General features: G+C 33.3%; 8 protein-coding genes across 15 annotated transcripts; 6 read left to right on the top strand and 2 right to left on the bottom strand.

The window, feature by feature from the left end:
• The first annotated feature begins 293 nt into the window (after positions 1-293).
• Positions 294-1,328, top strand: LOC123314110 (magnesium transporter NIPA2). Its single transcript, XM_044899227.1, has 4 exons — positions 294-443; positions 640-944; positions 998-1,135; positions 1,264-1,328. The coding sequence occupies exons 2-4, from the start codon at positions 716-718 to the stop codon at positions 1,326-1,328; spliced, it is 432 nt and encodes a 143-aa protein (XP_044755162.1). The 5' UTR covers positions 294-443; positions 640-715.
• A 1,491-nt stretch (positions 1,329-2,819) lies between these two features.
• LOC123314468 (calcium-binding protein E63-1) lies at positions 2,820-5,381 on the top strand. Of its 2 annotated transcripts, none has more exons than XM_044899777.1 (5): positions 2,820-3,304; positions 3,347-3,398; positions 4,520-4,663; positions 4,949-5,206; positions 5,261-5,381. In XM_044899777.1, the coding sequence occupies exons 1-5, from the start codon at positions 3,275-3,277 to the stop codon at positions 5,281-5,283; spliced, it is 507 nt and encodes a 168-aa protein (XP_044755712.1). In that variant the 5' UTR covers positions 2,820-3,274; the 3' UTR covers positions 5,284-5,381. The 2 variants fall into 2 exon arrangements, with proteins under 2 accessions (XP_044755712.1, XP_044755713.1); XM_044899778.1 differs by having other exon boundaries at positions 2,862-3,304; positions 3,359-3,398.
• Positions 5,382-5,504: 123 nt separating this feature from the next.
• LOC123314465 (inositol polyphosphate-5-phosphatase A) lies at positions 5,505-12,367 on the top strand. 7 transcript variants are annotated; one of them, XM_044899772.1, is made up of 10 exons: positions 5,505-5,848; positions 5,901-6,111; positions 6,204-6,434; positions 7,123-7,290; positions 7,342-7,590; positions 7,793-7,969; positions 8,190-8,432; positions 8,499-8,535; positions 10,859-11,038; positions 11,174-12,367. In XM_044899772.1, exons 2-9 carry the CDS (start codon positions 6,049-6,051, stop codon positions 11,005-11,007), a joined length of 1,317 nt encoding a protein of 438 aa, XP_044755707.1. In that variant the 5' UTR covers positions 5,505-5,848; positions 5,901-6,048; the 3' UTR covers positions 11,008-11,038; positions 11,174-12,367. The 7 variants fall into 7 exon arrangements, with proteins under 7 accessions (XP_044755707.1, XP_044755706.1, XP_044755709.1 ...); XM_044899771.1 differs by having other exon boundaries at positions 10,859-12,367; XM_044899774.1 differs by lacking the exon at positions 11,174-12,367 and having other exon boundaries at positions 10,593-11,077.
• A 309-nt stretch (positions 12,368-12,676) lies between these two features.
• On the bottom strand, positions 12,677-14,514 carry LOC123314466 (VIP36-like protein). The gene is made up of 7 exons (XM_044899776.1): positions 14,482-14,514; positions 14,244-14,411; positions 14,054-14,169; positions 13,582-13,779; positions 13,366-13,528; positions 13,144-13,310; positions 12,677-13,005 (listed from the first exon to the last, which is right to left on the bottom strand). Exons 2-7 carry the CDS (start codon positions 14,377-14,379, stop codon positions 12,790-12,792), a joined length of 996 nt encoding a protein of 331 aa, XP_044755711.1. The 5' UTR covers positions 14,380-14,411; positions 14,482-14,514; the 3' UTR covers positions 12,677-12,789.
• Positions 14,515-15,422: 908 nt separating this feature from the next.
• LOC123313635 lies at positions 15,423-16,890 on the top strand. The gene is made up of 2 exons (XM_044898602.1): positions 15,423-15,702; positions 15,895-16,890. Exons 1-2 carry the CDS (start codon positions 15,558-15,560, stop codon positions 16,857-16,859), a joined length of 1,110 nt encoding a protein of 369 aa, XP_044754537.1. The 5' UTR covers positions 15,423-15,557; the 3' UTR covers positions 16,860-16,890.
• Positions 16,891-17,129: 239 nt separating this feature from the next.
• LOC123313633 lies at positions 17,130-18,760 on the top strand. The gene has a single exon (XM_044898600.1). The coding sequence runs from the start codon at positions 17,232-17,234 to the stop codon at positions 18,657-18,659; it is 1,428 nt and encodes a 475-aa protein (XP_044754535.1). The 5' UTR covers positions 17,130-17,231; the 3' UTR covers positions 18,660-18,760.
• Positions 18,629-20,665, bottom strand: LOC123313634 (BTB/POZ domain-containing protein KCTD9). Its single transcript, XM_044898601.1, has 4 exons — positions 20,511-20,665; positions 19,690-20,443; positions 19,215-19,438; positions 18,629-19,155 (listed from the first exon to the last, which is right to left on the bottom strand). The coding sequence occupies exons 1-4, from the start codon at positions 20,562-20,564 to the stop codon at positions 19,039-19,041; spliced, it is 1,149 nt and encodes a 382-aa protein (XP_044754536.1). The 5' UTR covers positions 20,565-20,665; the 3' UTR covers positions 18,629-19,038.
• Positions 20,666-21,920: 1,255 nt separating this feature from the next.
• On the top strand, positions 21,921-23,408 carry LOC123312822 (transcription initiation factor IIA subunit 1). The gene has a single exon (XM_044897325.1). It carries the CDS (start codon positions 22,155-22,157, stop codon positions 23,169-23,171), a length of 1,017 nt encoding a protein of 338 aa, XP_044753260.1. The 5' UTR covers positions 21,921-22,154; the 3' UTR covers positions 23,172-23,408.
• The last annotated feature ends 972 nt before the right edge of the window (positions 23,409-24,380 follow it).

Consider the following 24,380-nt stretch of genomic DNA (forward strand, 5'->3'; position numbering starts at 1 on the left):
CCTCTTTGCTTTCGTGAACCCCAAATAACAGAGTACAAAATAAGAGTGTCCCTGTATCTATAAAAAACCGTGTACTGAAACTGTCGAATAAACATGTTTTCGGATGTCTATAAAAATCGTCTATCAGTTGCGAACATATATCTGATCAGAACTGACCGGAGTCACCTGTTTTTGCATTTTTCTCCCTGATTCTCGTGAGAATTAGCCATTTATATTGCTTTTCTAAAATAATTTCTTTCGGAAATAGAGAAATGAATTTAGTTTCTTTCCAAACGCTCTTTACGATAGAACAGTTTGAACCAGAGGATAGTTGGCGACACTGAATATTATCGATTCTATGACTTTTGTGAATAGGTTATTTGAAAATTTGAATATTTGTCAATTATAGCTGAAAAATCATGGTTCATTTCAAAATTCAAAACCAAAGATTATAGAGTTAGGAAGTACGTATAATAATACGTACCAAGATTATATAATCTTTGATATAATCACCTGAATACGTAGTCTCTCACTAATATTTCCCATTGGTGTTTATCATTTGGTGTTTGAACTGTTTATCTTTTATCTATCATAGTCATAATGACTAAGAGAGTTTCACCCCCCTAATCTAATCTAATCTTTGCTTGGGAATTTTTTCAGTTGAAATACCAAAAGCCTACATAGAAATGGAGAGAATTTTTTTAAATTGCAAAACTGAAACACAAATTTCGCTGTGATGGATTTAGTTGTGAATGAACCTCAACATAATGTCCATGAAAATAATGAGGATCATAATTATTTGATTGGTGTTATTCTTGCTGTAAGCTCGTCACTTTTCATTGGAGGTAGCTATATACTGAAAAAGTTATCTCTCTTGAAACTAAGCAAGTCTAACTCATCGAGAGCTAGTGCTGGGGGTTTTGGTTATTTGAAAGATTGGATATGGTGGACAGGATTTCTTTCAAGTGAGTCGAAACATCAATCTCACTCTAGTATTTCTTAAAATTCATATTTTCAGTGGGCATTGGGGAGTTTTTGAATTTAATTGCCTATGGTTTTGCACCTGCCTCTTTGGTAACTCCGCTTGGAGCTTTAAGTGTTCTAATATCAACAGTTTTAGCTACTAAATATCTGCAAGAAAGCCTGACGTCTTCTGGTAAGGTATGTTCCGAGGTTATAGTAGTCTATGATTATGATTACCTTTTCACTTATTGATCATGAAGAATATATGTACTTGATTAAAGGTTCTGAAATTATGGAGCGATAAACAACACTGCTTTTCAGGTGGGTTGCGTACTATGTGTTGTTGGCTCAGTTATCATCATACTCAGTGCTCCAAAAGAAGTTGATCACGAATCTATATCAATGGAAAATCTTCAGAAAGCTCCAGTTCTCTTTTATTCAATATTTGTAATATTTTTGAGTTTTTTCCTGATATGTTTTATTGGTCCAAGGTATGGCCACAAATTCATTTTAGTATACGTCATTTTATGTTCCCAAGTTGGTAGCTTCACTGTTATGGCTAGCAAAGTATTTGCATTGTCGATTAAAGGGGAACTTCAAGGAGAATATGTAGGTTATCAATTGATTCTCGGTAGCTTTGTGGTGTTGGTGATATGTGTTTGTGTACAAATAACGTATCTCAATAAGGCTTTAGATATTTTTGGGACCACAGTTGTTATTCCTATTTATTATGTAGCATTCACTAGTCTAGTGCTCCTATTTTCTGCTATTTTGTTTGACGAATGGAAACACATGAGTGTGTTGAATACTTTAGGTACATTTCTAGGTCTGTTAATTGCTTTCGCTGCCATATTTTTACTACATACCAAAAAAGAAAATATAGTTTCCGATCTCTTATTAAGAAATGACCCATGTAGATATACTTAAAATAGTATCTCCTTGTACTCTATAGCTGTGATAACTGAATTTATGTGTTATTTATATGAAGAATACAGAAATGACATTTCTTTGCTCCTTTTGTACAATTCAAAATAATTTTGATACTGCATGAAGGTTTTTTGGTAGCTCTCTTATGTATTGTCCGAAATACTAGTCAGTTAAAAAATTCGAAACAGTAAAATTGGTGTTGTTTTATTGTTCATTTCCACGGGTTTCCTTCAACATATCTATTCACTCGAAAGGTTTAATTCAAGATGTTATTCTTGAAAATTCAGAATGATTTTGTCTGAAAAATTATAATAGGATTTTTCAAGTTGGTGTAGGGATCTGCAGGAAAGGCGTGTAGTTCCTGGTATAGCGGACAGATGGTGTTTGGCGCGACGGTGCGTTTCGAATTCGAAAGCAGCCTACACTGATGAGAGCCAATATGCTCGAAATCGGGATCCATAGATTGCAATTCGATATTTTTTTTGGGTTGCCTTCTCGGAGAGCTATTTTCATGAGTAAGGAAATTCATAGTCACACTTCTCGAGTATGTCAAAAAAAAGATGAATACTATAAAATCTTCGAAACTAATTTCAAATACCTTCAGCATTTGAATATAAATTTTACCGATGTAGTTGTGACTTCCACAATTCTAAAAATACCGAATAGCGTCAGTATTCCGTGATTCGTTCCTCCTACCTGAGACCGTCGTAACAAATAATTTTATTCCGACAAATTATTTAAAATTCAAGGTCATAAGACGTATTCAATTAGGGAAACTCCTTGTCTGGAGCTTCAAACGAGTATGCTCTTCTCCGGGGACAACCAGATTATTATCATATTATCGCACCTTTGAATGGCGCTTCGAAACACATTGAAAGTGCAGAAATTCAGGAGATTTTCAATGAATTTTCATGAAATCTTTCACCAAAAAGAAATTCATGCGTGAAATCTTGTACATCTTCCATGAAACACTAAATGCGAATGACTCATAACGTTATGGAATAATTCTGCTGATTAACTACATTCATTCATTTAATTTGATCTTGTAGGACGCTAAACAACGGTGCAAGAATTTCTGTTTTTGGTCAATTTGAACCCGTTCCTTTTGACTGGTCATCGGTCCCCCGACCAATTTGGTTTCGTACGCGAGATCACGACTTGAAGCACATTCGACGAATATTCAGCTGTCATACTGCCAAATATTCGTACCTATGGAAACGTCGTAATCAAGAGACCAGTGGGAAAATTAAGACAACGGAGAATCGCGAGCGCTAGTGACAGAATAATCTAATGACAAACAAACGATAGTCGCGGCCGTCTTTGATGCTGATAAATCATAAGCCGTTATGATGTAAATCAAGGTGATAGTGTTGTATCTTCCCGTATTATGTGAAAATAAGACGAAATGAACAAGTTGAAGGAGTCCAGGAGGAGCGTGAGTATACGAAATGTAAGTCTATCGCGAAAACTTTACTAGTCTCTTTTCCAGAGTTCGATCAAGGAACAATTCACGGAAAAGGAACTTAGAGGTAAGTTGTAGATCTCGTTTTTAGCAGATAAACGTGTTTGATGTGCCTGGAGCGACTGGTCTTCACGCCCATCGCGGTCCTCATAGTCCGTTTGAGCGGGATCAATAAAGAATCAATCGTTCATCCCATCAATGATTTATCTGCAGATTTAAGACCCGGTGATTGTACAAACTGTTCTGAAAAAAAATCTTCTTACAACACCTTATTGATTAGTCGAAATCGTTACAAGATCTGCCTACGTGTTTATTTATAGTTCTTGTTTATTCGCCTTCTCCTAAAAATAAAGCGATTAAAATTAGGAATCATCGGGGTTTTTAAACGCCTTGACGTGCTGATTTATGTCGTGACAATGTATTGTGGTGCAATAAATCTGGCCTCGTAAGATCTCCTACTTCTCTGTTTATGAAGAACACTTAGAAAATTGTCATCTTCGATCAATTTTCAGTTAGATCATAAAATCAATTACTATTCATCAACCAAAGATACCGATTTTTTCTGGTTAATTATGAGAGATTATTATATGCTTAATTATCAATTATTTTAATAGGAGTTGAAATTGATTTTTCCGTTTTCCATGAATATCATTAATTTTCAATTCAGTGAATTGTCCATTCTTAGCCACTATACTTGGTTGGAGTTGACTTCATGGGTCAAAATTTTCCACAGAGTTAAATTGCCAATTAGATGGCCTTCAAAATCTTTAGTTCTTACACCATTGGACACTTGCTTATGCTTATCTGGAGAAGGTATTGGTCATTGAACAGAATTCAAGTTGAACCTTTTTCTCATTAAAATTGGTGTAAAAACTAATTCTATCGATTTGTTCGACGGATTAACAAGTTTTTAATATGTACTTGTGCCTCACACCTAATAATACCAAAGTAAAATCGACAAAATTCAGAGTTTCCTTTAAAAAAGCCTCTCAAATTTTACTACCCAAAAGTTCGAAGTATGACCTTATTTATATAGGGTGTAAATGAAGGCAGAAGGGGTGATTTCTTGTAAAAACTAATGAGCGGGTATAGCAGCTGCTAAGCTGTCCCGTGAAGTAATTCTTGCCATAGTTTTAACAAATATTGTAAATCTTTAGAATTCCTTACATTAACATGAACTTTTTTCAGATCTTCGTACGGCTTTCGAACTCTGCGATAGAAACCGAGATGGTGAAGTAACTAGAGGAGAGTTCAAAATAATGCTGAGCAATTTGGGTATAGATGTAAAGGATGAAATTCTAAAAGAACTTATGAATAACGCTAGTCATGATGGTACCTACATACTTGATCTATACATTAATAGTATACATAGTATCAGTTGAACATCTATAGAATATTTAAGAAAAATCATTAACAATTATTTTCGAAAAAAAAGAAAATATTACAAGAACCTTAAAAATCCAAAACTTTCTCCTCCTGGAAAGTTTTTATGTTTGGCTACACTGTAGACATATTAACACTTCTATGGGCGTTCAAAAAAAAAATCGTTATTTTTGATTATGATATTTTGATGGTATTATTTCGGTTCTGTGTTTTTGACATTCTCTTTCCCAACAGGATCCGAAACGATAGACGAGAACGACTTTCTGAATTGGGTCAAGCAAATTCAAAATTTGAGGCCTGTTCTGAAAGCGGACAGTTGCGAGGATCTTTTGGCTGCCTTCAAAGTTTTTGATCTCAACAAAGACGGTTACATAACGAAAGATGAGCTGAAGACTGCCATGGAAACCATCGGTGAAGTAGCGACCGACGACCAAATAGATGATTTCATCGTGAAAGCCGACAAAGATAAAGATGGAAAAATTAATTATGAAGGTAACCCAACAAATAAACAAGCCGAAAGAAATCTTTCTCAATGCATCTTTTCAGAGTTCGTGAAGATGCTATCTTGATGAAAACTTGGAAATCCGCAATACAAACCCAAATGTGATAAATTCATTAGAGTTAACTGTGTGTGTATCTACTCAAATAAAGAATTTATAATATCGGACGTAGTTGTTTTATTGTTCAAACCTGAATACGCATTGCCCCTTTAATAGTGTGCGAACAACAAGATACAAGTTTGTCTACACCTGAACACTTGTCCAAATCCATTATCCAAAGGAATTTAGTGACGTGCGAAGTTACCTTCGTCCAAGAATCCGCGAAGGTTGCGCATGAATGTTGTAAATCATTTTTTTTTCCGGTCGATTCGCTCCGGAGTGAAATCTGAATGAAATTGGCCACCGTTCTGTGGTTATCACCATAGAAAAAACTAATTAATTATTCGGTACCAATTTTCTGTGTTTCGGAAGATGTTCAGACGAAATGGTAAACAAAAACAACCTTAGAACTAGATTAATTTGTGAATTAAACAAACCGCTGAATAAATAATCGATTAGGTTGGTTGTGTATTGAAATGATGGAGTGTTGCGTGCGCAATTTGATAAATTAATCGAAAGTGGTTAGTGCCTTCCGGTAAAAATCAATTGATTGCAAACAGGAAAATTCAAAGTAATATTTTTTCAAGTTCAAGGAACAACTAGCACAGTCTACTTTTGACTAAAATGTATACTACTCAAACGACTCAGAGTGAAGAGGATGTACCTAATTCAAAAACTCGGCAAATAAATTTCTAAAATTGGATATATCCTATTAAAAGCTGAAATCCAAAAATCATGGATTCAAAGACAGTTCCAATTCTTCTAGTCACTGCCAATGTTGGCTCTATTTTTGAAGCTGTGAGTATTCTTATGCCTACAATGTTCTTTTAGTTAATTTATCATTGCAACTGTCCCATCAATGGTTATAAACTGAATAACTTGCTTTTCAGCCTAATGATATGTTGAAAATTTGGTGTGAAGAATTTCTTCACACTATAGAGAAGTTAGATTGTAAGTTTATTGGTTTACATTGCCAAGAAGTTGGAGGAAAGAATTACGAGAACAGTATGAAGCATGTTGAGCATTTTGTCAAAATTCTTATGTCTAGTAATGAACTAAGGCTTTTCGATAAAGTACGAGTCTTTTTGGATGAAGATTACAGCTCCGTGGAGCATTTTACTGTAAGTTCTGTTCCTTACATGCTCTTATTGGATATATAGATACTCGATTAAATTAAGTTTTTTTTGGACCATTACAGTAGTATGCTTTTGACCTAATTTTATTATGTATTCATATGAATTTTTCAGAGAAGAATTCATAAAAATGCATGCAATATTCTTTTAAAACAACACGCAATTATATAAGATTGTTTAGCTCATTTATGAACTTGATAGCTTGAAGAGGATTACCTTTAATTATATTAAGCTTAGCAGCCAGAATTCTCGTCAAGATAAGAAATTTTCAATATTTCCTTCAAGGATTTTACATTACTTTACCATCCTTTTCAAAATTACTGTAGATCTAAATATCTCTCTAATTTAGATAATAATCTTATTTCAGTGTGAACTAATTTGATGCCATATAAATATTAGGTTTTGACTAATCATAATGACCTTCATTGCTTCCTTCCCTATCTAATCAATTTATTTTAGGTCAAAAGTACTAATTAAATATGCAGGAAGAACATTTTTCCATTGATATTCGCACAATTTCCAAGAATTTCCTTCGTTCTACAGGAAAATATATTTGTGGTTGAAAATTTATATAATGAAACAATTTTGAAAATTGAATGGATAAATATATTAATTAATCTATTTATAATTAATAATTGTATTTTTGATGATCTATTTACGATTTCATTTTTCACAGGCATTAGGAAATCTCTATTTTATTCATAATACTATTGAAGATATTTCAATTTGGGACTTTAAAAATAATTCATTCTTGCCAGTTAGAGGTGAAGAAATACATTCTGGAAATATTGAATCTGTACCTACCAAAGAAAAAGCCAAATTCCCCCAAGATTTTTTTCCAGAGGTGAGAAAAATGCATCATTTGGAGAGCAAAAACAAATTCAAATTTTTGTAGTGTAAATGGTCGAGAAAAGGCTACTTACGAACTAGATGGTCTTTAAATGGGACAGTGTTTGATTTAGTCAACATTCATCTGTTTCACGATGCTTCAAATTTTGTAGCAATGGAGACCTCACCTTCCATATACTCCAAAAACCGTAAAAGAGCGCTGGAACATACTTTGAAAAGATTTAACGATGGTAAAATACCGTATTTTTTATTTGGCGACTTCAATTTTCGAACAGATACTAATTCAGTTGTTAAGGTACTATACTATTGGATGATAAAACTTGACGATCTATTCAGATTCATCGTTACATCGTTCCTGGTTGCCTATTGTTTTTTTCATAGCTTCAGTAGCGGTTTTCCAAATTCTATAATTTTCAATATGTTTGTCTGAAAAGATCGTCCTATTTGGTACTCGAGCATGATTCAACAGCTTCGAGTTGATCCTTTTTTATGTTCAGAAAATAACCGAAGGCCTTCAGACTAACAGGGTACAGAACAATAAAAGTAATGACCACACCAAAATCCAATATATAAATGACGAAGACAAGCTTGTTTTGATCATTGGTAAAAAGGAGTTTAGTCATTCTGATCTCAGTAGTTGCAAGCCTAGTTGTGTAGATTTAAATCCTAAGTGGGTAAGTTTTTCCACATAACTTTACTGTTTATTACGAAAGCATTAAAACTTGTAACTAAAAATTCTTACTTATATCTCAGAATTCTGACCTGACGGTCAGAATTCTACATTTGTAAGATAAATTTGTGTGATTCTTCAACGTTTTTGTAGTTTACTGGTTGTACATTTTTAATTTTTTCTCTGATGTGAAAGGTTGGAAATTTCATGAGTAATATTTTCAGTTGAAACCTTATGATGTGGAAGTAGAACAGTTTAAAGATTATATAACAGAGTATGCTATAGATTTCCCCCCTTCATATCCATTTGAGGAAGATATAGAAAAGCCGTCTACATATATGCCAACCCGATGTCCCTCATGGTGTGATAGGGTGTTACTTAGTCATACAGCCAAAGAACTGATTAGTGAAGATCACTCTGTGGGGTATAAACTGATGGGGATGGATACCTGCATGGGGGACCATAAGGTGAGTCATCTTCAATTGTTTCGACTTAGAAAATATTCAGTTATTGGAGTGATATCATTTTTGCAGCCAGTGTATCTAAGTGCCATATTGAAGGGTAATGCAGGTACAGTTCCGTGTTGTGACCATGTGCGTTATCAATGTTTGCCTGGCCCTTGTCAATGTTGTCGTTCAATAGCTTCTGTACAAATTAACATAACTGATATGAGCGATCATAAATCGTACGGGAGCTATCAGTATTTCGCAGAAGTAGATTCGAAGCTTTTGCATGAACCCATTACCAAAGACATGTTAATGCATGAACCTTACACACCGGAGAGTACAGAATCTCACTCCCCCATGCCCGATAAAGTAGAAAACGTAAAAGTAAATCCTGTACCGCCCAATTTACTCAAAAGTAAACTGGAATATATACTGGAGTCGGAAACGAAAACTGAACCCAAAGTATTAGGGCGTTCAAAATCCGACATTGATCAAAAGGATATTCAAATAGGTGATTTTCTCAGCGATAGAAGTAAATCAATACCAATGTCTCTTGTACCACAAGCAAATCCCATGTTACAAAGATGCCAACCAGAAGATAAGTTGAATTGTTCCACTCAGGAACAATCGATGGACAAAGTGTCCGCAAGGGAAGGAGAAATTGATGATAATCAGAACAGAAAAAAAGATCGATTGCACGTTTCAAACTGGAATATAAGAAAAAAATGTTGTTCCATATCTTAGTATCACGCTTGAATAATGCAAAAATTGAAGTTTGTGCTCTACCTGAAGAAATGAACCTATATAATGTGAGAAACATGACAATATTTTCCCACTGATAGGTACATGAGGAAATAGTTCAAGAAAGGTGTCGCAAGAAATCTTCACAAAAAAGAATAGATAAACTGAGAAAATAATTTCACAACCAATGATTTTATATGCCGATAATAAAGTAAAAAAAACAAATGCAAGTCTGTGAAAGTAACAAAAGAATAATTGTTCGCATAGATGACAATAATTGAGAGTTTCACATACAAATAAAAATGCATATTATTGAATATTTATTACTCGTTAAGAATAAGGTTTTTGTTAAGTCAATAAATTATTCTAACTCCAAACACTGCTTCCATCGAGGAACTTAATTTTTCGCTTTATATCGTATAAATCCCGTTTCTGCTTGAAGTTTTATGTAAACTCCCCCAGCACCTTAAACGAAGTTATACTAAAAAACATTATTTTTGCGGACAATATTCGATTAATGGTTGTTTAAGTGGATGGTATATAGGGTGTTTCATGCATGTCACTTTTCCTGAGAATTTGATGATTGACAGCTGAAATATTTCAGGCTTGGAGGTACATACCGGAACTTTGTTATTTCAAATGGAACACTCTATATTTTCTTAAATTTTTAGATTTTTCATAAATTTTTAACTACACTTTATTTGAACTTCTACCTAAACCAATGAAGAAGCTTTGGTTTAGTGGCAATTGAGTTTAAATAAACAGTAGTTAAAATTTCATGAACTCATGAAATGTAATAAGATATAGGGTGTCCCACATCAAAGAAAGTTTGGCTCAACTTCCTGTATAACGGAAAAACCTTCAGGTCAAATTTATTCAAGCTTAATAGTAGCTGTTCATTCATTACGTTTAACGAATTTTCAGGAAAAAATCTCATTCAGTCTCTAGATATGTCTAATGAAACACATTGTATATCCCTGGATCAAATATTGAAGATTCAGTTTATGAAAAGAAAAATTTATCTTGCAAGAATTATGCACTATTCCCCTGCAGTTTTTGTGTTATGTTGCATTTGGTCTTAGATTTTTGTGTTGCTCTAACTAGCATTTAGCTGTGTTTCACTCACATTCATACATTATGAAAATATACGGTTAAATTTTCTTCAACTATCAGAATTATTTCAGGAGTTTCCTTGTAGAGAATACTAAAAACTTTGATACTTTTTAGTAAGAGCCCAATTAGATTGAAATAAAAGTAACTTTCATTTGAGAGAATTCGAAGCAGATTGGATACTTATTTATGCACAATATTTATTATTTTGTATGAGTCAATTGTCAGTTAAGTTTGATCTTATTGGGTTCATATTTTGTACCTGTTATCAGCTGCCAGAGTAGTTTTTAAATAGTTTATCATATCTTTTTGACTTTGTGTATCCTACAGGCGCGGTCTAAGAAGATATTCTGCATAAGAAATAGGATCTGGTCACAATTTCCTTGAATTCACTTCTTTTTCGTGGGAAAATTTATATTTTTTTATGTATGAATAGCTGACTCATGAATTCTGATGTAATTGGAAGCATATCATTTGAAAAACTGTGTTGAATAATCCTATTCCGAATGATATTGAAGGAAACCAGTTAATTTGATCTGCCTCCAAATATGAAAATTATCGTTTCTCCTAATCAACTATCTTGATGTTTTATGTAGGTAAAATAGTATTCACAAATGACATCATTAAAGATGTTAACAAGATCAATCTTCGGTCAGAGGAAGTTAATTCACATACGGTAACAAGATACATTTACATACAAAACATTGAACAACCCATTAAAGTATTCCGAGAAACAGCAGTTTGAAGGAAACTGAAAATTACGAAGCATTCACTATGTGAGTTTGAGTGTTATTTATAGGTGCATTGCATCTTAGTTTGTCATTTCTTCTTATATCTTCCTAGCACTTTCATGAAAATATGAAATTTTTCATTCGAATTATTGTGCTTAGAACCATTCCTGATAATTTCAGCATTTGTCGAGATGAACACTGCCTTTGAAAATGAAAGCATCGTGACAAGGAGTAGAGACGATTCTTAGAAAGGATAAACCTACTTGATCCATTCATACTGTAACTACACCCTCATATCATTGTTGTAAAGCACTCGGTGTGGATTTATGCAACATCAAATAACACCATGTAACAAATAGTTACTATTTGTGCAAACCAAATTAAAAATTAGCAATCAGTGTTTAGCATTATGTATGCGCAGGCAAACTTTTACACACACTGGTTCTAAAATACCTGTTCTACGTTAACCAACGATTTTGATTACTCTTCAGGGTACCCTATAAGGCAGGTTTGACAGAAGTTTTAGGTTAAGTTTCGCGACTGGTTGATTGGGCCAATCCACGTTCATCTGCGCATTAAGTTGCGCAAAATAAAAAAATAGCGTTCAATTAACGTAAGTGGACTATCTTCTCACTTGATGATAAATTTGTAACCGGGCTGCATTAACACTCTCATTGAAAAATAAGACATTAAGCTTATACTTGCTAATTGATCATTGTTACTTGAAATTTTTTATTTTGGGCTGCATAAATCCATCCTTATATTTTCGATTTTGCCATTTTTATTGCATTCTTTACCTCTCGATTCTCAAAACTTGTCAACGTTCATAATTTTGGTTGAAAAGGCTATCCAGCGTTATTCTATAATACTTAGCAAAGAAACTTGATGTTGACTTAATGTGTAGTTCACCAAAAAAAAATTAATTTTCAAACAAAAATATATCTCGTTCTATACAAATGTTGTATTATCTATGTGCTTATACTGTGGACATTTTATGTAGAAAATATTCCATTATAATGGTTGTATAGAAGCTAGTTCCCATTGGTATCTTGATAATTCTTCGTCATTTTACCATAAAAAATATTTTGATTTCGATCCATAGAATAAACTTAATTTTCATTTTGAAAATAAAACTGTACCCAAATATCTTGTGGCTGTGTAAAATGTTGTCCGTATTTTTATCCAATATAGAAACAGAATTCCAAATTGGAAAACAAGAAAAAGTTGATATTTTCATTCGAATTTTAATTGATGTTAATTGGTAATATATTCTATACTTAAGTAGGTTTATGTTACATGTATACTCAGTTCTTTGTACTTATGCAAAACAAACAAGATGTACAAAATGTTAATAAATGTACTAGTCATCCATAATTTTTCGTTTTCATGCAAATAAACTTGCTACATTTTCATTTGAATCAGTCCAATTAAAGCAAATAAATCTATAGACCTTGCCCTAATCAAGAGCTTTCCAGTCTTCAGTTGCACCGGTAATGCACCACTATCGAGTTTTCCAAATTTCCTGGGCATCATGCACTGACAGCTGGGAAACTTCAAACTTGTCACATTTGCTATCTCGCAGTTGAGAAAGTTAGGTTAGGTGGTTTAATTTGAACATTGAACTTGATAAAGAAATGTGATGCAAATTTTTCTGTTTGAAAATGACCATCAAACAAACACAAATTATTTACATATAAATATAATTACAAAATATAAAAACCATATTTTATATTTACCAGTTCTTTTACATCAATCTCAACTCAAACCTGTGATGAAATGAAAACAAATTTTTTAAATTAATAAAAGTGTTTGCGACTCTTTTCTTGATGTTTTTGATAGAGCATGATACCTATCACAACAGCTGCTACCAAGAGAATTCCACCTAAGAGCATTACCAGAAATAGTTTTATTCCGGACCAGCCAGAAGATTTAGCATCATCTACATGTTCTCTTGCTGGTTCAAAATAGGTTGCTGATGGTAGTACTTTGCTTCGGTCCTCATCTGGACTAGGCTGCAAATTATTGAACTAATTGATATAGCTTCAGCAACACGATTGATTGTAAGGTTAATGACACATGTTTCAATATCCTTTCAATGATAGCAATTAAATTTTATTTCAATGTACCTATACGATAACTACAATACTTACATCATTTGGAAGATCTAACTCAAACAACCTGACTGATATTACATCGTGGTTATCCGATAAATCACCCGTACTTGCGGACAACCCCAAGTGATATCCAGTTGGTAAAATAACACCTTCCACTCTTAAACACTCTTTCCAAGCAGCCCTGTTCTCTATGTCAGTTGACACTAACAAAAATTAAAATTTGAATATATGAATTTTGTAACTTCAAAAAATATTTACCTATTAATACGTCTTTTTCATATTTGATCGATATGTGTGTATCATAGTCTAGATTTCTGAATTTTGCTTCACATCCTGATAGCTGAGTATGTGTGCCATCCCTATCATGGTCATAATGCAAACTACCATTATTAACCATGGCAGAAATGTATGGATGTTGATGCTATAAATTTGAAACAATGAGCACTTCATACACAACCACCCTAAAGAACTCACGTTATGAGGTCCATTATGATTACTGTAAGTATCTAAAATAACTGCCAACCCTTGAAAGAAATCTTTATTTCCAAAAACCGGACCTCCTTGTAAAATATCTTTGGCATACCAAATAGCAAACCCATCTCCAAATAGGTTTTTCCCTTTTCCATGGACCTTGAAATGAACTTGCAAATCCCAATTTCTTACTGTGACTGGCTGAAAATATTTACTTTTGAATATGTATGTGTGTAAATTAAATGAATTGTAAATTTCAGTATAATTTGCATCAAGAATTCAATTCATCAAAATTGTTGCCTTTGAGGAAATCAACTGTGAAATTACTTTGAAAAAGAATCAATTGAAAATTACGAACAAATGCAGTTGAAATTATAGCAGCTATTTTTATGCAAAGAATGTCCTCACAGCAGGTACTGCATTTACTCAATCAGGCAAAGATCAAACAGAAAAGACATAAAAGAAAACTACACACCACTATATTCCAAATTGCCCCGGTTTTACTCTGTAGATCAGGGGTCAATCTAATGTAATTGGGAGTTACCATTGTACTACCCATAAATTGCCAAAAAGGTATATCTATACCTGAACCTGAAAATCAGAATATTTTATAACACTCTCAAATCTGAGTACCCACTTCAATTTCCTTATTTTGAATCACTTACCATAATAGGGTTTTATTAGAGAATGTTCTCTTTTCATGAAGTCTTTCGTATTCCATTCCGATTTCACGTAACTAAGATTAAATACTGCTAGTAATAAATATAAAACACTTTGGCTGAAGTTCATCTTCACGAACATTTCGTACGTTTTTGGTAAGTGATCACTTATAGCTAAAAAAGAACTTATTGATAACGATTCTCATCGTATATATATACGTCTCAAAATCTGAGGAATACTCACGAACATAGATAAGCCAATTTTGTTTGTTTTTTGAGGTTACCTCGAACCTCGAATACGTCACTCTTCCCTCGCTAAATCTTTGGATTCTGTTTGTCTATGTTCTGTTGTTGAATTGTGTTCTGTGGCGAAGTGGGAGTATGAGGGAGTATCGTATGGAGTATCCTGCATACTCCATAGTGAAGAGCACAGAACACTCTTATAAGGTGAAGAGTACAGGAATGGACAGATTAGAGCTTCTCTCTAATCTTTGGTTTATTTATTTAGCCTATGGTCTACACGAACATGCATGAAAAAAAAAGAAAGAAAGGAAAGTATATACAGTTACACACAACAAAACACTAGAATACACCAGAGATATAGAATCTTCTATATCTCTGGAATCTTCTATATCTCTGGAATACACTAATCTTTGGTGAAGAGCAAAGAGAAATGTATCATCCCTCCATTCCGAAAAATTCAAAAAGATGAGGTCTCCTCAAAGTTCATCAAGGCCAAACGCCGTTGCACCGAGGTCGATGAAATTTGAAAATTTATAACTTTGTAGAAGAGTTGTTCTTTCATAATATGTATCACTTTTAGCTGGAAAAATATTTTTCTGGAAGAAACGCATATCGAAAGTTGAGCTTCGAAAAATTCGAAAAAAAATGGGGTCACTTAGAAATTCGTCAAGACAAAGTGAGAAATTAGGTATTTCGTCATCGCTAATTCTCAGCGATCGTTAACATTTTTCTCTTCAGTTCATCTTCGGATGTTTTTTATATAATTGGAATCATCTTTTACATATGCGCTCCACTGAGCACAAAATATCATAATGATGTAAATCATTGATTATGATTGTTTCTTTGCCATTCGATGTTTAGTTTCGTGCAAAATTCAAATTTATGGGTGTGAATATTTCCTCATCGATTATCTAGTTTACGACCCTAGTAATTCAAACCATCATGACTCTTGTCATGTTGTTCGCTATAGGATGATTTATTTGTCACATTGATTAGTAGTGTTCACCAAATTTTTGTATAATGATGTGATATAAGTGTACCCAAACGAATAGTTTTATTTTTTATGTAATATTCAATATGGTCGATACAGTTGACCACTGGGCAACTGTATGTGTCTGTAACCTTTGTGGAAATATACCTGAGAGCGTTCCTCTGTTCCATTGTCCATATCAGCATCAATATTGTAACAGTTGCTTTTTAGAACTCAAAAAGAGGCACCGAGGTAGGTACTATGTTGAATCGATGTCAAATTGTTAAAGCTAAACCATTTTTCTTGATGAATAATTACAGCTTAATTTGCTCGATTATACTTCCTTAAAAAGCTTGGTCGAAAATTTTCTGGTACGAAATTCAAAAACAAAAACTAGAAGTAAACTGAAACCTGTTTGGTCTAGTACAATTTGCTCGTTTCTAGGTTTGGAAGAGAACCAATGTTTCTGTGAAGTGTGTGAATCACCAATGACTTTCAGAGAAACCAGAATAAATCCGGAATTTTTAAAAAAACTAAAATCAAATCCTGGTATAGGAAGGCCGCACCGCTATGATTCAAACCCACGATCTAACACAACCAAGAACAGCAGTGCTGAAAGCGAAGATTGTCAACAATCGGCGAAACCTCTAACAGTGGAATATCTTTTTGGTCTTCCAAAATCAGATCTGAATAAGCTGTTTGAAAGAAAAAATCGAGGAGATGGCCTGGTCGTACAGAAGCTGACTAAGGCACAATCTAACATTTCCGGAAATCGAAAAGTTTCAGTTTTCAGTAGACCAAATTGCAATTATCTCAATTTGTCACAGTTTTCGTCCCATAAACCAGTGGTTTGCCCCCATTACTTGTGCAATAGGATGATCGCAGTTTCTTCATTTGCCAGTCATTTCCGTTATGAACATCCTGAATTGAAAAAATACGCCACAGAACGGCATAAGGACAGTTTATTGCCTTTCGATATATCCCTAACTGAATGCGGTAGAAGTTTATGCCTCGCCATCATCACAATTTACGAGAACAATAAAATTGATCTGGTGCGATCCAGAAGCACACATAGCGTGATTAAAACATGTCGGAAATTCTGCCAGAAGGTGCCTGTCGATTCGTTTTGGGTTATGCTGAGTGGTTCCAGGTCCAAGAAAAAAACGAAGTCCTACATCCTTATCTGGTTGTTCTCCAACAGTACCAACAAATATCATAGTACTATTGAACTATCCTCTAAAAATGACAACGTGAGTTTTTCCTGTTTCAGTGAAATCAACGGCATCCCAGAAAACCTTAACGTTGATGAAGTCGCAAAAAAATTTAATTGTCTTTATATTGGTTATGGTTCGGCAGCTGGGTTGTTGAGAGAAGGTAGTGATTTGAATCTTAGAATTGCAGTACATTAATATTTCTGTAATAAAAATCATTTCAATTGAATCATTCACCATACCCAATAATTTCGTAAACAACGATCGTATAAGAAAATAGAGAAATATCTCTAAAGACTCAGAGGTCACATACTTACCTGAGTACGGTCCTTGAAGATTTTATCGATTTACTCTTCATCAAAAACAAAGAGGAAGTCAAAAATTATCTAATCTTTGCTCTCCATGCATATTAGTGTTCTGTGCTCTCCATATAGACAGTTGAAGACATAGACTTTCTCTATGGTTGAAGAGGGTGATTTTCTATGATTTATATAACCCACTTTTTCAAATAATTCAAATTACAAAAAATAAAATAAGAAATGAGTTCAGTTTGAGGAAATTTCAAATATTATGAATCGCAATAAATTAACTCCTTGTAGAAAAGTAGGTCTATCAAGAAAAAAAATTACTTCATTGAAAACGGTGGAAAGTTTGCTGAGTGAAAACAAAAATGAGAATCAAGTAACAAATACCCCTGAAATATTGAAGAATATCCCGGAATCCAAACCATTTTTAAAAATTGAAGTCAACAGTGATACACCTTGTCGACAAGTTGGGTTGTCGCGTAAAAGAAAAACACCAACCTCACTGGTGAGTTCCCAAAAAGAAGTGAATTTTTGTACTCCAAGTAGAGTTGAGGAAAAGAACAATCAAGAATACAATGAGCGAAATAGTAATATTGGATCGAGCCATATGTCAGTCAAGGAACAAAATGTGGGAAATGAAATTTCAAATTATTCTGAGCAAAACAATAAGACTCATTTAAGCTGTGCAAAAAAATTATCGAGTCTTTTCCCTTCCCCTTCAAGTGCCAAAGATAAACTAAGCATTATATCAGATACCGATTATGATAAAGAAAGTGTGGAAAAAAATCCCAAAAATAGTGTATGTAAATTAGTAAAATCAAAACCATTTAGTGAAAACTTGTCAGATATTGAGAATGGAAATTCTCCTTCTCTTATTTCTACAGAAAGTGAAAATATTGCAGTGAAAACTAAGAAATTTGTAAAACAGCATTCTATGAAATCTGCTCAAAAAAACCTCTGTGATAAAAATCTGAGTGCAGAATTCATTTCAGAGAATTCTTCACAATTATCAGTTGAAGAAAACATTAGTTCTAGAAACAATACTCAATTCATAAAAGTATGTTATTTTAACGAAAAAGAAAATCCGAATAAAATTAGAAAACAAAAATCAGAAGAGAAAGAAACAAAACTTTCTACTCATCTCTTGGAAGATGATGATTTTGATATTATTCCAAAAAAGAAGAAACCAAATAGATTATTAGAAAGAAGTAAAACTGAAATCATCAAGAAGGAAAAAAAATCTAATAAGAACAAGTTGAAGAAATCATTGTCTGCTGGGGATAGCAGGTCCAGAACATTAACAGACAGTTCAATAAAAAACAATACATCTACTTTGGACTTACAGAATAACTGCTTCGTGAAGTTAGAAAAACTGAAAGAATCTCATGATCAAAGTGATGATGACTTCGAAGTTTTATCTTGCACACCAAAAGAAACCAGAATAAAAAACTTGGATACTTTAGAAGAGGAAGTTAAGAAAAAAAGACAAATTGTGGAAGAATTAGAAAGAGCCAAGCTGTGCAAGAAAATGCATAGTGCAGAAGACTTGAAGAAGTTGACCTCAATATGGAAAAATGGTTGTATAGATGCACTTCAAGATTTGTTGAAGCAACTGAATATGCATTCATATATGGATATGGAAATGTTACTGAAAAAACTGAATATTCCTCAAGATTTTATTCCATCGAGCTAACAGAATCACACATTCACCATGTTTTCATCATTGTTTGTATAAGAAATGGATATTTCTTGATTATTCATGATCTAAGTCCAGTAAACAGTATTTTATTCAAATTTTTTTTCATATTAGATTTCTTCAGATACATAAAATTTCAATATAAAATAAATAAATATAATAAATATAAATATTTACAAGTTTTCCTAGATAAAATATTTTGAATGAAACAGCCAAAAAGTACAAGTTCACAAGGATAAAAAAAAATTACGAAATTCCATCAAATATCAGCCAAATCTATTCAATGTATGAATAGAATACTCAAATACTCATAAAAAAAGGGCACCAGAAAATTATATGTTCTGAATAAAATATTTAACTTGAACTTGAGTAAAATTCACCGTATTGCTTGGGACATATGAAGAGGAGTTAACATTAGTTCGAAGGTAGCATCTTTTAAATTGGCCCCCCTTAGGTTTGCCTCATGTAGGTCACTTCCAGATAAATCACATTTCTGAAAAAATTATGCGTCTAATAAGTGCTTATTGAGTAAAAATAAAAGGAATATCAAACCTCTAAATCAGTACCCGCCAAAACAGCTGCTCTCAAGTTGCAATTTTGAAGGTTAGCATTTTTCAAAGTTGCCACTCTCAGATTCACACCACACATGTCGCTTTCTTCCAGATCAGCAAATTTTAAATTAACTCCCTCCATGTTGGACCTGGAACCTCCAGGATCATTGAAGTTACAATTTCTCATTGAAGCTCCCTCAAAATTTGCACAAAGTCCTTTAACACCTATATGAGATAAGTAAGATCAAATTAGATCTTCAATTTTATTGAAGGTTACACTGAAATACTGACAACATGGAAAAACAAGTGCTGTAGATGAAAAATAAAATTGAATTTAAATATGCTACATCTGAGCCAAACTCTTCATATACACAATTATAAATTGAACATTCCTAATTCTTTCCTTATACAATTTGTCGAAAGTACTTTTTTAAGTAGGTATATTTTACTAGAATAAATGGTGATTTACTACTCACCTAAAAGTTGTGCTCCATCTATATTAGTATAGGACAAATCTGCCCTCTCAAGACAACACCAACTAAGATTAGACCCAGTCAATTTGCATTTTTGCATATTAGCATATTTGAAATTGATATATCTCAAATCTAATTTGCTTAAATCTGCTCCTGCTAAATTAACCCCCTGAAACCTTAATTCGGCAGTATATGGACTCTTTATTAGAGCATCTATTACATTTCTTCTTGTTAATGGAACATCATTTGTTTGAACAATCAAATTTTCCAACTGGGGAATAATTGAATCTATACCGAAAAATTTAGCCTCTTGCAATATTCCATTTGGATTAACATTAGTATCATATATAAGATGACCACTTCGTAGGTAGTTCAAAATTGGTTCAAAATAAGTTGGACTTCTATCTATGAGGTAAGCTCCATTAGCATCTACATTACTAGGAATGAAGAGATAATTATCCTCACTCTCTGCAAACATACGAGCCAGCATACTTGTGGGTTCTTTACTAGTCAAAGTTGATCTTGATGTTGTGAAGTACTTTCCCCCAACATTCAATGTTATCCAATCAGAAGGCTTTTTATTTTTTGGCTTTATAAAATTTTCTCCCATCGAGACATACAGATCATCTTTATGTCTAATAAGGGTAATATCCTTAATTTCAGTACCATCATTTAAGAATACTTTTTCAGGTAATATATTCAATCTGAGGTATATTTCTTTTTTGAGTTCTTCCCAAGAACTTGGCAAGACGAATTCCTATAAGAGTAATGTTTGTAAGTAATAAGATTCAGCTTAAGTACGAAGATGAAGAAAAAAATTCTACCTCCCCATTGGCAATTTGACCATTCTTGTAGGCAGTTATTTTTTTTTCGGACATACTGCTTGAGTGAATTGAGTCTTGGGAGTTTCAAGCACAGAACACGAATATTTTCAAGTTTTTTCTGTTTTTCAAATGGAATGACCAGAGACAAATTCAGCAAATTCCATAGAACACTAATATGCAAATTCTCTCTTCTCTTCCTTTGTCTATGATACAACCATAGATTTGAGAGCAAAGATTATAGTGAAAAAAAAGAACAAGAAAAAAGAGCTTTCTCCTCTGTGCAAAGATTATAAAGCTAATGCCCGTTTGCACCGTTTGTCTAAACAACGATTATATTCTTAAACAACGTTTAATTCCTTAACCGGGTTGCACCGTTACTAAACGTTGATTATAAGGCCCTTAAACGTTGTTTAAACTAAACGCAGAAATTTGCTCGATTAAAGCTTGATTAAAACGTTGATTGAAGTAATACTTCAAATTCGATTGACAACTGTGTTTTCTATTTGTTTCGATATAAAATTCGAATTAATAATGGATGATCTGGAAGATGAGATATTACTTGATGATGATCTTGATGCACTTGGCAATATCGAATTTGGATTTCCCAGATATTTTCCCCGTAGAAGAAATTATTTCGAAAGAATGGACCTCACTTCTTTCAGAAGATTTCGTTCAACGAAAGAAACCGTGTTATTTTTTTGCCCTATATGGAGAATGATTTGGAATTTAATAATTGGTTATATTATACATATTTGGATATTTCAGGAATAATATTGTTGACCCAATAAATCAATTGCTACCTACATTGCGATTTTATGCTAGTGCTGGTCAGTTGGCTTCTGTTGATAATTTCATAAATGTAGATGTATCGAAAGTATCAAGAATTATTGCTGCAGTTTCATTAGCAATTGGTAAATTATATTCCGAATTCATTACAATGACCAAAGATGAGGATATGGTGCAAATTCAACAGTCCTTTCACAAGAAGGCTCTTTTTCCTCGAGTAATAGGATGTGTTGATGCTATCCATGTTCGCACTTCGAATATTCAAAACTCAACACCGAAACTCCAAAAGAAATGTTCAAATTTCCCACCTTGACAGCAGAAGTTAAGTCAGAAAACCTTGACTTCTTTTTCTTTTTAAATTATCTTCTATGATGTGCTTGGCTGAAATTTTGAATTTTTTATGGTGTGAGTGGTGTTGCCAAACCTATCAATGATTAAAGTAAACAACGATTATGATTCCACGGTGCAAACCGTCAACCGCTAAGCAACGTTTAAATATTAAACATCGATTAGTTTAACCATGGTTACCAGCGAAACGGTGCAAACGGGCATAACTCTGTAATCAAAGAGGAACCTCTGTCAATCTTTAGTTCTGTGTTTCTGGTTTCTACTCTGTAATCTGTGGTTTCTGGTTCTGTGTTGTTCAATATAACCTCTGGCATATGCAATCACGAAATTATAAATTGCTTTTTAATGCCCATAAAATTGTCTGTAAGTTTTGTGTAGAACGTGTAGCTATCTATAATTTTCGAATACTTCTTGTTTCTCGGATATGAGTGCAAAATTTCCCAGACTGAAATTGTTTATGTTTTGAGTATAAACTGAATCGTCGAAGATCATCTTCTGAATATTTACAAAATGTCGAACTCGCTCTGTAGAAATTCAGTCCCTAGGGTATATCAAGAAGTAATTGAGGACGTTATAAATTCTGTCAGAGATGTTTTTAAAGATGATGGTGTAGATGAACTAATTCTCCAAGAATTGAAACAGACATGGGAAGCAAAATTGGCTGCTAGTAAAGCTGTACATAATGAACAAGAAGAGAAAATAAAACAAAAGCCGACTGAAGTAAGTACGGTGAACGGATTTCCTAAACAAATCATAGCACAGCCAATGCATCATCCCAATCTAGTTAATCAGCATCAAGTAACGCAAGTAGTTGAAACGAAAATGGTACCAATTCAGATAACCTTACCGCCCCAACCTGGAACTGATTCACAGAGGGTTCTCACTATACAAGTACCAAATACTGCTCTCCACGGGAATCAGTTGCAGAAAGTCTTAACTGGTCCTGTTATAACTGCTACAATGGGATTACCAGCAAATATTGCATCGTCTTTGTTGCAACAACATGTGAATGCTGCTTTCAGCAGTCAACAGCAAGCTGTTGCCATTGTAAAACAAAATATTATTCAAACTGATGGTCAGGATGATTCAGAGGGAAGCAGCAACTTGCAAGTAGAATTCACTGTGTCTGTAGGACAGGAAATTGGTAGGAGTCAAAAAAATGTGAAAAAACTTCGCAAATTCACTAATAGACGACCTAAGCAAGTAGATGGACCTTTAGATACCTCAGATGAAGATGAAGAACCATCTGATGATAATGATGATGAAGATGAGGACTTTGATGAAGAAAAGGATGAGGATAATGATATGGAAGATGAAATAGGTGAAGAAGAACCTTTAAATTCCGAGGATGATGTATCTGATGAAGATCCAGGAGATTTATTTGACACAGATAACATTGTCGTGTGTCAGTATGATAAAATTATTAGAAATCGAAATAAGTGGAAGTTTTACTTGAAAGATGGTATAATGAATTTGTCAGGCCAAGATTACGTCTTCCAGAAAGCAAATGGTGATGCAGAATGGTGAAGTGAATTAACAGTAATAGTTTAAACATTTCAGTTATATGAGGGTGATTTATTATTTTGCTAAAGACTATGTTTTATTGTTTTTGAGTATATATGTTAACAAGCTGATGGAAAATGTATCTATCACCTTGTATACTTATCAATGTTATATTTTATCCTTTAAGAAAATTAAGTAATGAAGTTGTAATTTGAACTAAAATAAATTATTGGAAAACCCTTAAAAAAAATGAAGCATGAACTAATATGTATTTATTGTCTTCCTAACAACTTATCCCGAACTAATGATTTCTCTTGGTATTATTCTGCACCAATTAAAATAATTTCACTTGGAATCAGTCATTTGCATTGGATGATCAAGAAATTCAATGCTGTGTAGGTTGGATAAAAGACTAGCATAAATTCCAATATTCTGAATTTATTTACAATTACATTACAGACTTGTCAGGTCATTTTTAATTTTATATGTGGGGGAATGAAAGAGTCTGTTCAAATTAAAGGAGTCGATTATGTATAATATTACCAGAGTTTTTCTCTGATATTACTTCAAAAATCATTTTGCCTTCTTCACATGCTTAAAAAAATATATATATAATCTGCTTCATGACACCAATAGATCCTTGTTAAAATGAAAATCGAACATTAAAATTCAGATCATGCGTAATACAAATCTTTACTTTATTGTCCACAATGTTCAACTCTGAAGTATAATTAATCACAAACTGAGGGTAGTATGTAACTTAATAAAGCGTCACTCGTTTATACAGTGATATAGTTGGGTTCAAGCTACAATTTTATCATATACCACTCAATCCTCAGAGGAATGTGTAGAGCAGACTTGGAACCACAGTCTAAACTTCTTTGTAGTATCAGGTTCCAATAAAATATACACTGAAAGCCTTCCAATGGTTGGAATTCATTTGATTGGTCTTCCCAGCTGTTTTCAAATGATGCTGCCACCGTTATTTTGCTGCAATTCTCAATTTTTTTGTTTATGAAGTCGAATCTAGTCTAACAAAAGCACCGTTCTAATCAATTACTTGTACCTGGTACTAATCTTAAATCTTTTTTCAACAGTTTTCATATTCTGCCAAGGTACCGAATTTTCATCATACCATTGTAGTCCTTAGTTGTTAGACTCACATAAAATTTAAAATTCTGTCTTGGAAAAAATTTCGTTCAAATTTAATAAAAACGTTTACCACCTTGAAAT

Source organism: Coccinella septempunctata, chromosome 5 (assembly GCF_907165205.1).
Source record: "Coccinella septempunctata chromosome 5, icCocSept1.1, whole genome shotgun sequence".
Lineage (NCBI taxonomy): Eukaryota > Metazoa > Arthropoda > Insecta > Coleoptera > Coccinellidae > Coccinella > Coccinella septempunctata.

Coding starts and splice junctions, on each gene's coding strand:
- LOC123313634 (XM_044898601.1), bottom strand. CDS start 20,564: ATGTCCGAAAAAAAAATAACTGCCTACAAGAATGGTCAAATTGCCAAT. Junction 19,439..19,689: donor AGATGGAGCACAACTTTTAG/GTGAGTAGTAAA, acceptor TATCTCATATAG/GTGTTAAAGGACTTTGTGCA. Junction 19,156..19,214: donor TGGCGGGTACTGATTTAGAG/GTTTGATATTCC, acceptor TAATTTTTTCAG/AAATGTGATTTATCTGGAAG.
- LOC123314465 (XM_044899769.1), top strand. CDS start 6,049: ATGGATTCAAAGACAGTTCCAATTCTTCTAGTCACTGCCAATGTTGGC. Junction 6,435..7,122: donor GCTCCGTGGAGCATTTTACT/GTAAGTTCTGTT, acceptor CATTTTTCACAG/GCATTAGGAAATCTCTATTT. Junction 7,970..8,189: donor TAGATTTAAATCCTAAGTGG/GTAAGTTTTTCC, acceptor TAATATTTTCAG/TTGAAACCTTATGATGTGGA.
- LOC123314468 (XM_044899777.1), top strand. CDS start 3,275: ATGAACAAGTTGAAGGAGTCCAGGAGGAGC. Junction 3,305..3,346: donor TGAAGGAGTCCAGGAGGAGC/GTGAGTATACGA, acceptor AAACTTTACTAG/TCTCTTTTCCAGAGTTCGAT. Junction 4,664..4,948: donor GAATAACGCTAGTCATGATG/GTACCTACATAC, acceptor CTTTCCCAACAG/GATCCGAAACGATAGACGAG.
- LOC123314110 (XM_044899227.1), top strand. CDS start 716: ATGGATTTAGTTGTGAATGAACCTCAACATAATGTCCATGAAAATAAT. Junction 945..997: donor GTGGACAGGATTTCTTTCAA/GTGAGTCGAAAC, acceptor TCATATTTTCAG/TGGGCATTGGGGAGTTTTTG. Junction 1,136..1,263: donor AGAAAGCCTGACGTCTTCTG/GTAAGGTATGTT, acceptor ACTGCTTTTCAG/GTGGGTTGCGTACTATGTGT.
- LOC123312822 (XM_044897325.1), top strand. CDS start 22,155: ATGTCGAACTCGCTCTGTAGAAATTCAGTCCCTAGGGTATATCAAGAA.
- LOC123313635 (XM_044898602.1), top strand. CDS start 15,558: ATGGTCGATACAGTTGACCACTGGGCAACTGTATGTGTCTGTAACCTT. Junction 15,703..15,894: donor ACTCAAAAAGAGGCACCGAG/GTAGGTACTATG, acceptor GCTCGTTTCTAG/GTTTGGAAGAGAACCAATGT.
- LOC123314466 (XM_044899776.1), bottom strand. CDS start 14,379: ATGTTCGTGAAGATGAACTTCAGCCAAAGTGTTTTATATTTATTACTA. Junction 13,529..13,581: donor ATCATAATGGACCTCATAAC/GTGAGTTCTTTA, acceptor TCAAATTTATAG/CATCAACATCCATACATTTC. Junction 13,006..13,143: donor AGTTAGATCTTCCAAATGAT/GTAAGTATTGTA, acceptor AATAATTTGCAG/CCTAGTCCAGATGAGGACCG.
- LOC123313633 (XM_044898600.1), top strand. CDS start 17,232: ATGAATCGCAATAAATTAACTCCTTGTAGAAAAGTAGGTCTATCAAGA.